Source organism: Podarcis gaigeae, assembly GCF_964106915.1.
Source record: "Podarcis gaigeae genome assembly, chromosome: 1".
Taxonomy (NCBI): Eukaryota; Metazoa; Chordata; class Lepidosauria; order Squamata; family Lacertidae; genus Podarcis; species Podarcis gaigeae.
The window spans coordinates 92,028,757-92,043,734 of NC_139678.1; the positions used below are offsets into that span (position 1 = coordinate 92,028,757).

The 14,978-nt window shown below is 42.9% G+C and overlaps 1 protein-coding gene across 3 annotated transcripts in view; it reads left to right on the plus strand.

Moving 5' to 3' along the window:
- Nucleotides 1–14,978, plus strand: part of PDIA5 (protein disulfide isomerase family A member 5) — a 142,265-nt gene that overhangs the window by 38,054 nt on the left and 89,233 nt on the right. For all 3 annotated transcript variants that reach the window (XM_083744371.1, XM_083744370.1, XM_083744372.1), the window contains exon 4: nt 13,563–13,646. In XM_083744371.1, the coding sequence (XP_083600497.1) occupies nt 13,563–13,646 (84 nt within the window). The remainder of the gene's footprint in view (nt 1–13,562; nt 13,647–14,978) is intronic.

Genomic DNA, 14,978 nt, shown 5'->3' on the forward strand with positions numbered 1-14,978 from the left:
ATTCCACGTGTTGCTCTCTGCATAATCCACACAGAGCATGTTCAACTAAGGATGCAAGGCCCACAAATGATGTGACAGAAATACTTACTTATTGTAGCCTTCCCATGTTTTAATCAGGGAGTCCTTGCCCAAGGTGTCTGATGTTTGAATGATTTGCAGTGGAGGAGACATTGGAATATTGAATTAATAATGTCTGGTGAGATTTCACAGTGTACGCATGATATCTACTTTTTGTTGCTTGTCAGTTTTAAGCAGAATGTTCCCATTATACTGTGGAAAATCCAGTGCATTAGATCTAGATTAGAAATAAAAGGCTAACTACTAGGGTTGGAGGTGCAGTTCGTCATTGCAGTTCGGTAAATGTTTAAGCACTGCAGTCAGTGTGCCAGGATGTGCACATAATAGCAAATGGGCTCTTCTCTGACCCAGAGGTAGACTTCTGAATGAGGTCGTCTAGGCAGAGTGGCATTCTTCCAATGCAATGACCAAGGGGCAGGCAATGCATTAATCGGTCCCATTCACACATTGTGCTAACCGTTTTGAAGGTGAACCACAATTTTAGGCCTGGACAACGTGGCAAACTGTGGTTAACCAAGAACAATTTTTCAAACTCTTCCTTGCAGGCACACACTGGAGAAGGAGAGGGAGGAGAGTGTGTTCAAGTCCAAGGCTCACTGGTTGTTCCTGCTCATGCAGGCTATGTCAAACAGCATGTGCTGAAAGTTTTCCGTAGTATTATGTGTTTAAGCATTTTTTTAAATAAAAGCTTTGTTGTGTTGAAATGGGTAATGGTTGCTGTTAACTCAGTCAAAGCATATGGAAAATTCTAAAAACTAATATTGTTTGTGCTTAACATACTGAATTCATAGCCATTTAAAATTGAACTCATTGAATAACTAAGGATTTGGGGGGAAAGAGAAAAGAGTTAGGGCAGCTAGTAGGATGATTCTCTACTCCATTAGTAAAGACTTGAGTGGGCAATGTAAAATTTTATACTGGCAAAGAGAGAACAACATTTAGTACAGCTTTCACCAACCTGGTGCCTTTCAGATGTTGTAGTCCGACTCTAATCAGCCCCAGCCAGCATGGGTAATGGTCAGAGATGATGGAAATTGAACCCTAACAACATCCGGATGGTACCAGGTTGGGAAACGCTGATTTAGCTTACATCACTGCTACTCAATTCTGGCTTTTCCTTCTAACAAATTTTGAGTTAAGGGAGGGGGTTCCACCCAATTGTCATCTCACACAGAGACCCTTTCCTTTGTTCTCTTAAGGATCCATCACCTAGAAGATCACCTCATCAAGAAGCTAGCCTGGCTGGTTCCAAGGGTCAGAAGGCTCTCTGCATACAGCCTCTCCCCCCCCCCCCCACTTCCCAAACTCATAGCAATATCTAGAATCGTACTGAAAAATGGGTTTGAGGCAATGTTCAGAGAAGCTTTTAATGTTTAGGCAGTGTTTGAAATATCCCCAAACACATACAAATACATCACTGATGTTGCATTCATTGTTCCGCTATAATGTATTGAAATTTTATACAGAGGAGAAACGAAAAAGGAGCCAGAATTAAATGTTCTGGCTTTCTGTCATAAATCGCACGGGGTGTACAGAATCTCTTATGTTTTGCCTATGTTAATATTCCCAGAAGCATCTTAAGGATTCAAGTTTGCTATCTACTGACTTGGTTTTTTTTGGCATGTCAGAAATTGAATCCATATATTTAAATACTTGCCCCCCCTCCATTTTTGCCTTTTCGCTAAGAGTTGCAGTTGATTGAATAAATTCTCAATCATTATTATGCTCCATATTTTAAAGTACCAAAATTTTAGTGTAGGAAGGCTGAGGTCTTTCCATTTCTCTGCAGTACATGGTCTTAACAGCCTCTAGTAAAAGGGATATAGATTCTTTTTTTATGGAAACTGCATCCATTTTTTAAATTGCTTAGCAGGTATAACTGGTTTATAGGACCTGTATTGATATCACTGTTATTACTTTCCTCCAGACTGATTCCATAGCACGGATAAGAACATGTGCTGCAGCCATTGAGTCAGTTAGTCAGTGATGCCCAGGTCACCTCATCCTTATGCATATCTGAGGAGTCCTCACCTCATATCCCTCTGTGCTGCACTGCTTTAGACTTTTTTCTTTTAATTCTTCCCTAAAGTTTCATTGACTGAATTTTCAGGACTATTCTTTTTTAATTAAAAGTTTGGCTATCAAGCGTTCCCCACTGTGCCTTTTCTTTAAAGCCCTTGAATGATGTTGTATAATTAAGTTCAGGGCAACCTGTGTTCCTTGCAGCTTTTCTGTGCTGTCCTGGAGTCTAGTTACACATTTTGTGGAATCTACCACTGTGGCGGTGATGGTGTTGGAAGTTGATTCTTCCATGGTTTCTTCCAGTTTTCACATTTCTTTCTAGTACATGTGCCCCATGTAAGGCGTGTGAAAATTGGATTGTATCCCAGGGACTGTTAGTCCAGCTCTCAGTCCCATCTCTAATCAGAGGTGGATTTAGGGCAGCATGATCATTTCCATTGCACTCGGCGCCAAGACTAGGGGGCAGCACCCCAAGCCTCGGAAGCAGCTTTTCTGAGGGAACAGTGGGCTGCAGGTTGGAGGAGGAATAAGAGAAAACACCCCATATCTTTCAGTGAAGCGTCCTTTCAGTGGAACTTATTTAAAGCCTGGATCTGACCCAGTATATATGAAAAGCTGGAACTCAATAGGAGATCAAAAATGTTTGCATTAAAATTTTAAATATGTGCATCTTCCTGTTCCTTCTCACACATAGCCAGACATATGTGCAAGTTTATTGAATGACAGGACCATTCTCTTACCAAGCTGATCCTCAAAGTACTTTGGCAAGTGAGAGGATCACTGAAGCCAGCAGAGCTCCTTCTGTCAAGATGCTTGAGAATTGGATTGTCAGCTGTTTTAAAAGGCTATGATGAAAGAGCTTTTCTTTCTTTTTAAAATGATGAAAGTCCCTCTGTCTGTCTTCACCAGGAGATCCTGTGCTGTGTTTGGCACTTCTCCTTAACCTACTGCTTATTTCTGTGCAGTGGTGTCGATTTCAAGAGAGATTCACTTATTAACATGCCTCTCCTTGGAAAATGCCATTTGTTATAGCACGCTGGTTTCTGCACAGCTGGAATGCTATGCTGTTGAGTTGTACTCTCCATTCCTTATGGTTGACATCCAAAGACACCTGCCTCGCGTTTGACTTGCTAGTTTGTTGTCTTTGAGTTGAAACAGCTCTTGGTATTGCAAAGCGAAGAAGTGTCCTCATTCAGTGCCAAAGTCATTAATCGGTATGATGAATTAATTAGCCATAGATTACTAATGTGGATCTTTAAATGGTATTCTTATCACAGCGGTTTCTACGGGGAAAGCTGCAGTGCTGATGGCAAGATTGTAAACTGTCTCAGGCAATGCATTTGAGATGATTTTTCTCAGCAGGAGATGATTTAATCTGAGGAGTTTCCTTGAGCATAATTTTTGCTAACATAATTGTTTGCTAATGAGGGGTGAAGTCTTGTTCTGACTTGCACCAAAGTAAATACCACTGATACCTGTAGAATCTTCACATTGAGACCAAAATTACTTTGATGCTTGGCTTCCCTAACCTCATTATCCTATTATTTGCTTTCCAAACAGGTTTGTCTAGCACACATTTAAGTTACATTGATTTCAGTAACTTTTAAGCATGCCCATTTTCTCTGAATTGTGCCCATATTCATTCATTCATTCATAAATTTAGGATTGTGATTACTGTGTGCCATCAGTATACATGGTGTTGTACAGAGTACAACAGGGCAGGTCCCTGTCTCAAGGAAATTACAATCTAATATTTGATTGGGGTGGGGGATGACAACAGAGGAAGTAGGGCAGGAAAGTGGAGGCAGGGAAGGAATGTGCAGTTGTTTCATCTGCACCTGCTCAAGCTTAGTTGCAGGCTGAGTTACAGTAGGGCATTTCTTCATTTCCTTAAAAAGAAATCTGGAAAAGGGAGCTCTTTTTTCTGTCACTCACATCTCCCTGCTCTTTTCTCTTTACTTTTCTCCACCCCATCCCCCGCCACACCCAATATAATTGTTTTGCCCATCAGTGCTTCCTTTTCAAATCATTTTGACATGAGCTGCATACAGCTGTATTGAAATCTTCAGTTGTTGGATTCTGTGTCTCGGAGGCATAGAGATGAGTCATAGACTTCAGGCTGGCATTTCTTTATCTGTCTGTTTGGGTCTTTCTATTTCAGTCTGGGAGGGTCTTCTTGTTTTTGTCCATGTGTGGAAGCAAGAGACCATTATCATACCGGGGTTGCCCCTCTTCCTGCCTCTCTCTCTCTCTCTCTCTCTCTCTCTCTCTCTCTCTCTCTCCTTTTTCAAGGAAGAGCTCTTGCAGCCTTTATTTTGACACTTCCTTTGTGGTGCTCCCTCCTTGTCATAAAGGACTGAAACAGAAAGGCCTAATATCATTAATCCATGAGGATCCATATAAATATGAATTGCTATTACTGGTTCCACTACTACCACAGAATTAGGAAGAAGCAATAATAGGGACACCAAAAGAGTCCCTGAAGCTGGAGCAGAAGCCAATATGTTTTTCATTTTCCTAGCACAATTCCCTAGCTTCTTTTTCATAAAGCATACCGCCAACACTGCTGCTTTGAGAATATGGAGAAAAATAATAATGTGTTGGATCTTTTCAAAGAGCCTTTTCTGGCAGAGGATCTTAAATCTGAGACACAGGGAAAAGTACATGGACCCTTTGACGACATTTTCTGTATGTGCTTTCAGACATCACAGTGCCAGCCCAATCTAGCTGATGTGTAGACATATGTAGGATTGTCAAGTTTTGCTTGGGAAGGGGTTGCATTTGAAGGATCTACATAGCACTCTCCTCCTCCTCCTCCTCCTCCTCCACAGCACAATGAGAGGGTTTGTTCAACACACTGCTAATTATATTTTCAGTTAAATTGCTAGTTTACTAGAAAGCAGGGAAATGATGGGGGGTGGGGTGGGGAGAGCCAAGTGTATTGAGTCCAAATTCCCAATGAATCTCCTTCTAGTCATGGCTTCAAAGTCTGAAAAACAACACTAGTGATAAGCAAACACAATCTTGATTCAGAATTGCATCCAGCAAATTTAATTTAAACGAATCTGAAAATGGCTCTTTTTGTTCCAGGTCCAGTTTGGACCTTGATGTATTCCTGATGATATCACTGGGACCAAAGTAGCATTCAAGGATCTCACCCGCATCTCCCACTGCCCCATCCCACTTACCTAGTCTGGCCACGAGGCCTTACTTGAGGACTTCAATCACTTGATCATCTGCTAGAATTCTGGCGTCGAAGCTTTCTTTAGGAAACATCAACTCTGGGTCACATAATTTCCATGACTTTTGGTGTCAAAGGAGGTTAGGCACTTTCAGTAAACTACATATTAAAATGTATTAAAATGGAGGTAGCGAGGTGCACCTCTGTTGCAGTCACTGGGAAAGTAAGAGAGAAGATATTCTCTGGTTTCATTACAGTCCAAGCCAGAGAAGATTGTAGTGCTCACTTTGGATTGGAGACAGACTTTACAAGTCTTCAGCATTTGTGTTCTGAGCAAGGAAAGTGCAAAGTTTGACATCACTAAAACATATCCCAACTATTTTGGGGGTGATAGTCTTTATGCAATGAGGTTTCTGCTTTTACCATGCTGTTAAATTGACTTCCTTTGAACAATATAGACTGCGAGCTTGTTAGATGATGTACTGTATTTGTCTATTCCAGAAAGGCAGTTATTGTCACTCAATCTGAAGTTTTAATAACTTGATACCAAGTCCCCGCCCAAGAAACATGGCTACAGCAGCAACACAAACCTTCACATCTAACTTGATACACTATTAAATACTTGTTGCTTTGCCACACAGTGATTAAACTTATGCAGAAATTTGTAATATATGAATTGGTACCACAAAGAGTTCTGTTTTTATTTTAGGAACAGCATTCTGAGATAAAAGCATGAATATTTAGCTAATTCTTTCCAAATGGATAGTTTCTCACTGTCCTTTGGCAACTCTGTTGTGGTTTCAAGGTTGGGGATTAATCACATGAGGGCAGCCGCCTTCTGTATTTACAGATGCTGCCCTGAATTAGATGAATGGTATTCAACCAAGGCTGCTGTGTTCTGTTGTACATTTATAGAAGCTTTGCCATAATGACCTCTAGTTGTTACTTGAAGGCGTAATGATTATCTGTGGCACTTCCAATTGTGCTTAGATCTAAGGATCACATGGCTCAACTATTATTAACAGCAGATGTTTAAGAAGGAGCCACACTGTTAACAGTTTCCACTATTATAAAATTCCTGGTTATGGCTGCAAAAAATAGACACCAATACACTAGTTGTGCTTTTTTCAGATTGAAGTGCGTTATAGAATATATTATGTCTAAAGGTATGAGTTTTGTATTTCTTAATATCAGTATATGGTGCTAGAATTACTACCTTAGAAAAGATATAACTGAGTGTAAGTGAATTGAAGGTAATGTGGGGTTGTTGTTTTTTTAAAAAAAGTTGTTTGACCTCCTTCTTTACAAGAGCACAATTTTGATGTCACTGCCAAGCCTACCTGCATTTTTCTACTGCATTGAACTTTAGGTAAAAGGGAGGGGTGTTGAGATCAAGAGAGTTACAAACTCTATTAAGGACTTCCCTTCTTCCTTTTCTCTCATACACATTCTTCCATCACAAGAGCTGTTGTCCTAATTACCCTTTTCCACACTAGAGGTGAGGTGTTTTTCCTTAAGAGGATGTTGGCGAAATTCCAAAGACATTCTCCTCAGAGCAGAAAACTGATTCTGCTTTTCTATTACATTGTTATTCAGAATAAAGGAGGGCATTAACCAAATGCTGTCAGAAAGGGTTTCCTGAAGCAGATGCTTGGTAAGGTAGTTTATTTTCTGGCATCTGTGGAAAGGGGACGGAAGACAGGAGGGAGGGAGGTCAAAATGGCCATTTCAGTCAAAATGTGCTCAAGGTACAGTATGTGGTGAGACTGAGCTGCACCTTTGGTTTCTTTGCATATAGGAAGGTAATATGTGTACTGAGAAGTTGTACACATATTATCCGAAAGCTCTCTTTCTGACCTTGTGATATAATTAGGTAGAAAGAATCTATGCGGAGGTGAGAGGAGATTGAGTGTCTGAACAGGCTTTCGGTCATTCTGTCCATAGCCAATCCATACTGGCAGGTTTAAGTGTAAGTGTCTCATGTACTGTTGGAGCAGCCCTGCCTCTGTTCACCTGATGGGATACTCCCTTGCATTGTGTTAAGTCTAGATCAGATACAAACCACACTCATGCTTCCTTATCCTCCCCTGAAATGTATACAGAATGTGAGATTTCAAAAGATGCTTTTCTCAAGGTGAGGTTGAATCCAGAGGGCAAAAAGGCCTGTTGCCTCTGTCCAGAAAAAACTTTTCCTGCCTGAGGGCTGTTTAACAAGGATTTTGTGATGAAGGATTGTGATCTTGTTTTAAATTGTATTGATGCATTTTATGTATTTTTCTGTTGTGCTTTATGCTTTGTAAGTGACTTCAAGGGCAGTTCTAGGGGACTGTGTAGAAATTGAATAAAAATAATAATAAATGTGAGTTATGGCACTTATGAGTACCCGTCAACAGCCTCTGGAAGGATGTGGTTCAAAGGATATGAATAACCTGCTTTCTCCCACTGCATAATCTTTCTCAATCACCATCCGTGGGACAGTCAAACCATTGTTAGAATGCAGGTAAAAGATCAGAAAGGGACGCAGGTGGCGCTGTGGGTTAAAGCCTCAGCGCCTAGGACTTGCCGATCGAAAGGTCGGCGGTTCGAATCCCTGCGGCAGGGTGCGCTCCCGCTGCTCGGTCCCAGCGCCTGCCAACCTAGCAGTTCGAAAGCACCTCCGGATGCAAGTAGATAAATAGGGACCGCTTACCAGCGGGAAGGTAAACGGCGTTTCCGTGTGCGGCTCTGGCTCGCCAGAGCAGCGATGTCACGCTGGCCACGTGACCCGGAAGTGTCTTCGGACAGCGCTGGCCCCTGGCCTCTTGAGTGAGATGGGCGCACAACCCCAGAGTCTGTCAAGACTGGCCCGTACGGGCAGGGGTACCTTTACCTTTACCTTTAAAAGATCAGAATGGGAAATTAGGCATTGATTTGGGCCTCAACTGCTTCTGTGGGCGCTAAATTGCTATATATTTAGCAGTTAAAGTCAGCACAGCTGTGACTTCTTTTCAAATTAAAGGAGTAGGATTCAAAGATACAGGAAAATAGCTGCTTGCACTGTTTAGCAAACACTTGCACAGGTGCTGATGGAATTATTTGTGTAGTGCTAAAATTGGCTAGGTTCTATAGCAGTTGTTATGCTTCCGTTTGCATCAAGTAAAATAATATATTTGATTTTGGTTTTCTCATGCAGTGCTCTAGTACAAGTTGTAAAACAGCCCTTCTGAGGATGGAAAGAAGCTCCCACGTGTCGAAGGAAACCTTTGGAACTTACCCAGTGATTGGAAATATTGAATGACTTGTCTCATTCTGGGATGTAATTGAAAATGATAAGAGATGCTTTGGGTGGCTGCCCAGTAGCCATGCACTACTGCTGATCCACCACATTCAAAGATGGCACTGGGACAGTCTCATAAGGCATTAGATGAGAGAGGGGACAAAATGGCTTCTCCCATGATCTACCGTACTCCTTCAGTACAAAGTACACCCCCATTGGGTCTGCAAGACTGATCTTAGACGGAAACTAGTTAGTATGTGCAGCCATGTGTTGTATCACCCCACTACCAGCTTAAAAAAAACGAGAAGTGTCAGGCAACTGTGTTTAAGCAGAATAATGGTAGGGACGAAGCTGCTTAGCACTTTCCACTGGCACTTAAATTCTCTCAACTTCTGTTCCCTGTCTATAGAGGAAAAACATAAATCGTGCTTTGGGGGAGGTGGTGATTTTGAGCAGGAAAATAAAGTGCCAAGAAAGAAAGGGCTAAGCAGCTCTTCTTGTCCCCTGTTCCCCCCACTTGCTCACAGTCTCTCATCCCTGGTGTGAGTGAGTCTCTCTGTGTTTTAAATTACACTGGTGAAAAGTTAACTTTAGCTGTGTGTGTAGTATTTAATTGGGGGGCTTTAAAGAGACGATTTGCACAGTGTACTGGAACTACACAGTTTCCTCGTTTCCACATTTTAAGATGATAATGAGATCAGTCGCATAAAGCTGACTTTAGTACTGGTGGTAACATCTGCTGCTTAAGGAATCACCTGGTGCCCTAGCAGATCTAAGAAAGGGGTGGAAGTTTGTGCTGGGCCACCATCATGGTGTGTACAACACTGCAAAATTCGTGGAGGTCTGTGTTGGACAGGATGGTGTTTTAGCCAGCGTCAGCTGCTCCTTTCTGATGTGGTCTGGCATGCACTACATGTGAGAAGCCATTGCCTTGGCAAGATTGCAAGCTTTGCTTTAATGGGTGAAAGCGTTCACCTTCAAGTGAGGAAGTCTGTCTTAGTGTCTTAGTTTTGCTAGTTAGTGCTTTAAAATGCTAATGTCAGTGCATGCCAGACCGCTGATTATCATGCGTTTCTGTATGCTACAGTCTTCCTGCTCAGACTAACTACCATCTGCAGGGTATGTGCTGAACTCTTCTCACCCAAGCTCTCCCGTCTTATCTGCAACATAGTGCTAATTTATTTATTGTTCATTCTTCACATTTGCCGTAAAGACAGCTTGAAAATGTCGAGAGAATTAACAGGAATGCCAGCAACCGCAAAAGCAGCACTTCGTGTAGGGAAGGGCCCTAATCAGTTCCTCATTTCTCAAGTGTTGAATGTGTGCTCAGCAATTTCAGTCCATGCTGGCACATTGGTGCGCAGATGCATGTTGCTCTGTGCCTTTCAGTTTGACTCAATCCAAGAATCTTTGAAGATGCCTCTTCTGTCTTTGGCCCTGCTATTAATGCTCTTCATCCTGCCACTTTGTGCCAGTCTAAGATATAATACTTCCAGGCTAGGCTGCAGGATTATACCTGCCTCTTGGGCGAATTATCCCATATTTTCTTCTACAGGCCTTATGTCAGGGCCAACCTTAACAAGGATTTGGTATTAGCCAGGATTTATCCATAACCAGCTGTTATCTACAAAGTCAGTGGGGATTAAAGCAGTTCCGGCCCAAGTCATTTTGCTGCCTGAAGCAGAGCCCAAATAAGTTTTAATCTTATATGGGCATTAAAGCACAGATCCTTTTTGCCCCCAGTTTGTCCACATGTTCTGTGGGACTGTGTGGTCTGCTGCTGAGAATGCTTAGGAACATTAGTAAGGGAAAACTGATGAGGTGGGTTTTAATTCCAATAGAGGCACATCCTCTCTGGTCTTTATATATCTCATGTAGAATATATGAGTGGTGGTGTTCTTTAGAAGAAAGCATTGCAGCCACCACTCCCACCCCACTTTCTCCCAGTATCCCATAAGAATAGACTGGGTGGAACTTCATCATTGCCGATTGTAATCATTAGCCCTCAGGCCCCCGACAACCACCCAAAGGAGAGATCTTCATGGCTCTTGTTCTGTATTGGCCTCCAGGAACGTTCAGCATACCATCTAGATTCTAGAAATTAAGCCTTAGTGAACAAGTAGGTTAGGATCTGCATTTGATATTGTTTACTGTCTGGTTATACTTTGTGCCTACCCCCCCCCCCCATCTCTCTGTATTTCTTTATATGTTACTTCTTCAGTTCATTCTACTTTAGTTTATTTTCCTTGGTGTCTCATACCCTTCACACATGTACAAATATAATTGCATGTGTCTGTGTTCTTAGGCAAATTCAGGGTGTTTGTGATGTCTGTGCGATGCCACTACTAGCTTCTTCAACACCTTCATACTGTACATCATTTCTTCTTGTTGCCTCCTACGATTCATTTACCTACTGACCTATTGTTAAGCTCCTTGTACAGGTTGTGACTATTTATCTGATGTTCGTATATTCTTTGAGTAGTTTCAGGGATGCTACCAAGAATACCAAGAATAGGGACGCGGGTGGCGCTGTGGGTAAAACCTCAGCACCTAGGACTTGCCGATCGTCAGGTCGGCAGTTCGAATCCCCGCAGCGGGGTGCGCTCCCGTTGCTCGGTCCCAGCGCCTGCCAACCTAGCAGTTCGAAAGCACCCCCGGGTGCAAGTAGATAAATAGGGACCGCTTACTAACGGGAAGGTAAACGGCATTTCCGTGTGCTGTGCTGGCTCGCCAGATGCAGCTTGTCACGCTGGCCACGTGACCTGGAAGTGTCTTCGGACAGCGCTGGCCCCTGGCCTCTTAAGCGAGATGGGCGCGCAACCCCAGAGTCTGGCAAGACTGGCCCGTACGGGCAGGGGTACCTTTACCTTTACCTTTTTACCAAGAATACTTCTGATAATATAGGCATTTTCAGCAAATATACCCCAATATTATAGGCAGTTTCCTAGTACTTCAGGCCGGGTGTGAAAGCTAGAAATGGTTATACATTTTCCGGTGGGGCTGGGTGGTAATGTGTTGCTGTGGCTCTGCTTGTATCTGGATGACCATTTCCAGAAGGTGGTGATGGGGGATTTCAACTTAACTCAGTGGTGTTTGTGCCACAGGGTCCTGCAGGGTCTATAGTATCTCCCATTCTTTTTAACATCCACATGAAACTGCTGAGCATAGTCATTTGGGGATTTGAAGTGAGTTGTTGCCAGCATGTGGGTGACACACAACTTTTCATTAAAACCACATGAAGTGCTGAATGTGCTAGGCTAGGGTAAAGGACAAGATGAGAATAACAAGCTGAGGTTAGCTCTGTGAATAAGTACTTCTTCTCTCCAGATGAGCAGGATTCAGCCTGCTCTGGATGGGATTGCACTTCTTCTCAATGATCAAATTCATAGCTTGGGGGTGGTCTTGTATCCATCAGTGTCCTTACAGATATAAGTGACTCTTTAATTAACTTTGGCTTGTAGCCAGTGCAGTGCTACGTAACTGTGCCGTCAGTGCAAAGATTTGCACTGGCACAATGGGAGATCCCCCCACCCCACTTTTAACACCCCCAGTGTATGGTGTATTTTTGGCTGTTTCCATGTGTGAAATGATTTTCCTGTCTTCTTTTTCTTCTTCCAAACTTGTATTTGAAGGGTTGTTTAGGATTCTAAAGTTCAATTCTACTGTACAGTGGTACCTTGAGTTACAGATGCTTCAGGTTACAGACTCCGCTAACCCAGAAATAGTACCTTGGGTTAAGAACTTTGCTTCAGGATGAGAACAGAAATCGTGCGGCGGCAGCGGGAGGCCCCATTAGCTAAAGTGGTGCCTCAGGTTAAGAACAGAACAAATTACGTTCTTAACCCGAGGTACCACTGTATTGGGTGGAATTCAACATAGCACAAACTGGGGTATATGAATACAGGAAATGAGATCCACTGACACAACAGAACTTCCACCTCCTCCTGCCATGTGCCCCCTAAACCTGTCCTGAGGACTCATCCAACCCTCCAGAGCAGATTTAGCAGGAGAGGAAAAGTGGACCTTGTTTTTATCCATATATATATATTAAACTTGAACATCACCTGGAGATATTTTTCTTGAGGCAAGTAGTAAAACTAAATAATAAATGTCACTCATAGATTTAAAGAGACAGAAACAGAAAGAGCAGTTGAATCATACTGCAATCACCTGTGCCACCAACTGCTGCCATGAGATAAAGAGACGTGGTGCAGTAGCATGAGAAAGATTCCTGTGTGAGTGCATTTCTCTGCTCCTTCATTAGCCTGTTGCAGCTCTTGCTTGCTCAATTAACTTTGTGACAAATTTATGTATTGGGGAATGTGTAAAATGTTCCCCGGGATTTCATTCATGGCATTCCAGCCGTTTTATGGTGTCCTTTTAGATGTTAATCTTGTCTGTATCCCTGTTTCCCAGAGAAGCCAATTTCAGAGCTTTTCGCGTCTTAATCATTCTGCAGATTTGTGGCTGTGTTGCTTTCTTTTTATCTTCATGTTGTGGGGCACATTCTGGGATGGGAAGGTTGACATGGGCTTGGTTGCTACAGAAAACTGTGGGTTGGTGTTGCTGAGTAAGTCTGTCCACCCCTCCTGCCTTGTGCTATGATTTGGAAGTGTGGGACGGGGCTGCCTTTGGCTGTAACTCTTATCAACTGAATCATTAAGGAGAAGGCTGGCAGAAAGAAGTGCTATCAGGGCTGCACCCAGCTATTCTAACACTGAGTATGGACTTGGAAGTAAGTCCCACTCTGCTCAGTGCAGCTTACTAAGTGTGTTTAGGATTGCATCATAGAATTATAGAACTGTAGTTGGGAGGGACCCCAAGGGTCATCTAGTTTTACCTCCTACAGTGCAGGAATCCCAGTGAATGTTGCCGTCCCATGCTGCTGCTTGTGTCCTAGGTTAAATTATCAGTAATTACGGCAGAGGTGCTAAACTAGAATTGTTCACATGTAGTTAATGTTGTGTAATTTAATGCTAATATTTTTAAAAATATATCAAATGCTTTTGTTTGTTTGTTTTGCAGTGATTCAGAGAGCAGAAAACTATGCAAGAAGATGAAAGTTGACCCTAGTTTGAAGGAGAAAGGGGTAGAGTTATTGCATTACAAGTACGTGCAAGAATGGGTTTTTATTTTATTTGTTGAGACAATTTATATACTGCTTAATTACAATCCTATCTAAGATTGTCAAGGAATGCAATATAATGGGTTGAGAGTGGCTGTGCTGCCATTGGCTTTATTTTCTCCTAAAGATACCTTGCAAGGCAGCAGAGGTTTAGTATCAGTGTTTTCCTTTTCCTAGATGGGCTACCTTCCCAGGTTGATGAGCCCCATCTGTCCCTCACTTCCCTCTACAACATGTGCAGGAACCGCCGCCTTGGCTATTGGACCCACTATTGGTCTTGTCTGCTCAATCCACCAGAGCCTGTCTTTGTATGCAGGGCAAGTCCCTAAATCAATGAGGATTTGAGGCCCATCGGCTACCCTCACCTGGTTTAGCCAGCCAGTCAAAGCCATTTCCCGGGATGTAGCTGCTGTTGCATGCTGACAGCTTCTAAGAGCCACAGGTGAGAGCTGAGTGCAGAGTGGGGACCAAAGGTGGACAAACTGCCCCAGAAGGAGCACAATATGTCTCCCACCAGAGGTACTACCCCTCCCCATACAGCCCAGAGTGGCTATGCAAAAAGAACAAAAGCTCGTAAGGCAGAGATAATAATTTTCATATGTACTGCATTCCAAAATTGGGCTGCGGATGGACATTTAATGGGCAGGCAACATGGTATGGGTTGGCTATGATGAGCTGGTGGCTGAAAGTTAATTTTTGTTGGTGCACTCTGTCCCACTAAGATCTTAGTGCTTGCTAATATTTAAGAATATTAAATGCTTTTGTTTATCTCTTGCAGTTGCCAGAACCATGCACCTTCCTCAACAGTTGGGTTTTTTTTCTGACCTTGCACCATACATCTGAAATGCAGCACAAGGTCGGAGACAATTTCTGTCCCAACCCCAAACCTGGAGGAGGGTTCAGAGTTCCGTGCAATGGGAAAGCAAGCTTTCAACCCCCTCCAGTTTAGATTTGGAGGGAGGTGGGCAGGCTTGCTTTGTCTGTATGTTTGCTAGGCAGTTGAAGCGCCTGTCAAATGCAGATGTCAAGACACCTGCCTCTCCTCCTAGCTTGGAGCTGGATCCAAAACACATCCCAAGCTTCCTCTGAACTGTGGAGGCAAGGAGGAGCAGGGTCATCCCTTTCCCCCTCGCAGCTTCAAACTTTGAAGTAACCCTAGGACTTACCCAAGAGGCTTTCTGAGCCACAAAAGTGGCAAGTAAAATTGTAAACTCCTAAACATAATTGCACTGTATCTACTGGTACGTACATAGATAATGTAAATTTTGTTGTGACTATCAAAGAGCATGTTACATACTCAGGAGAGGTCCCCGAAT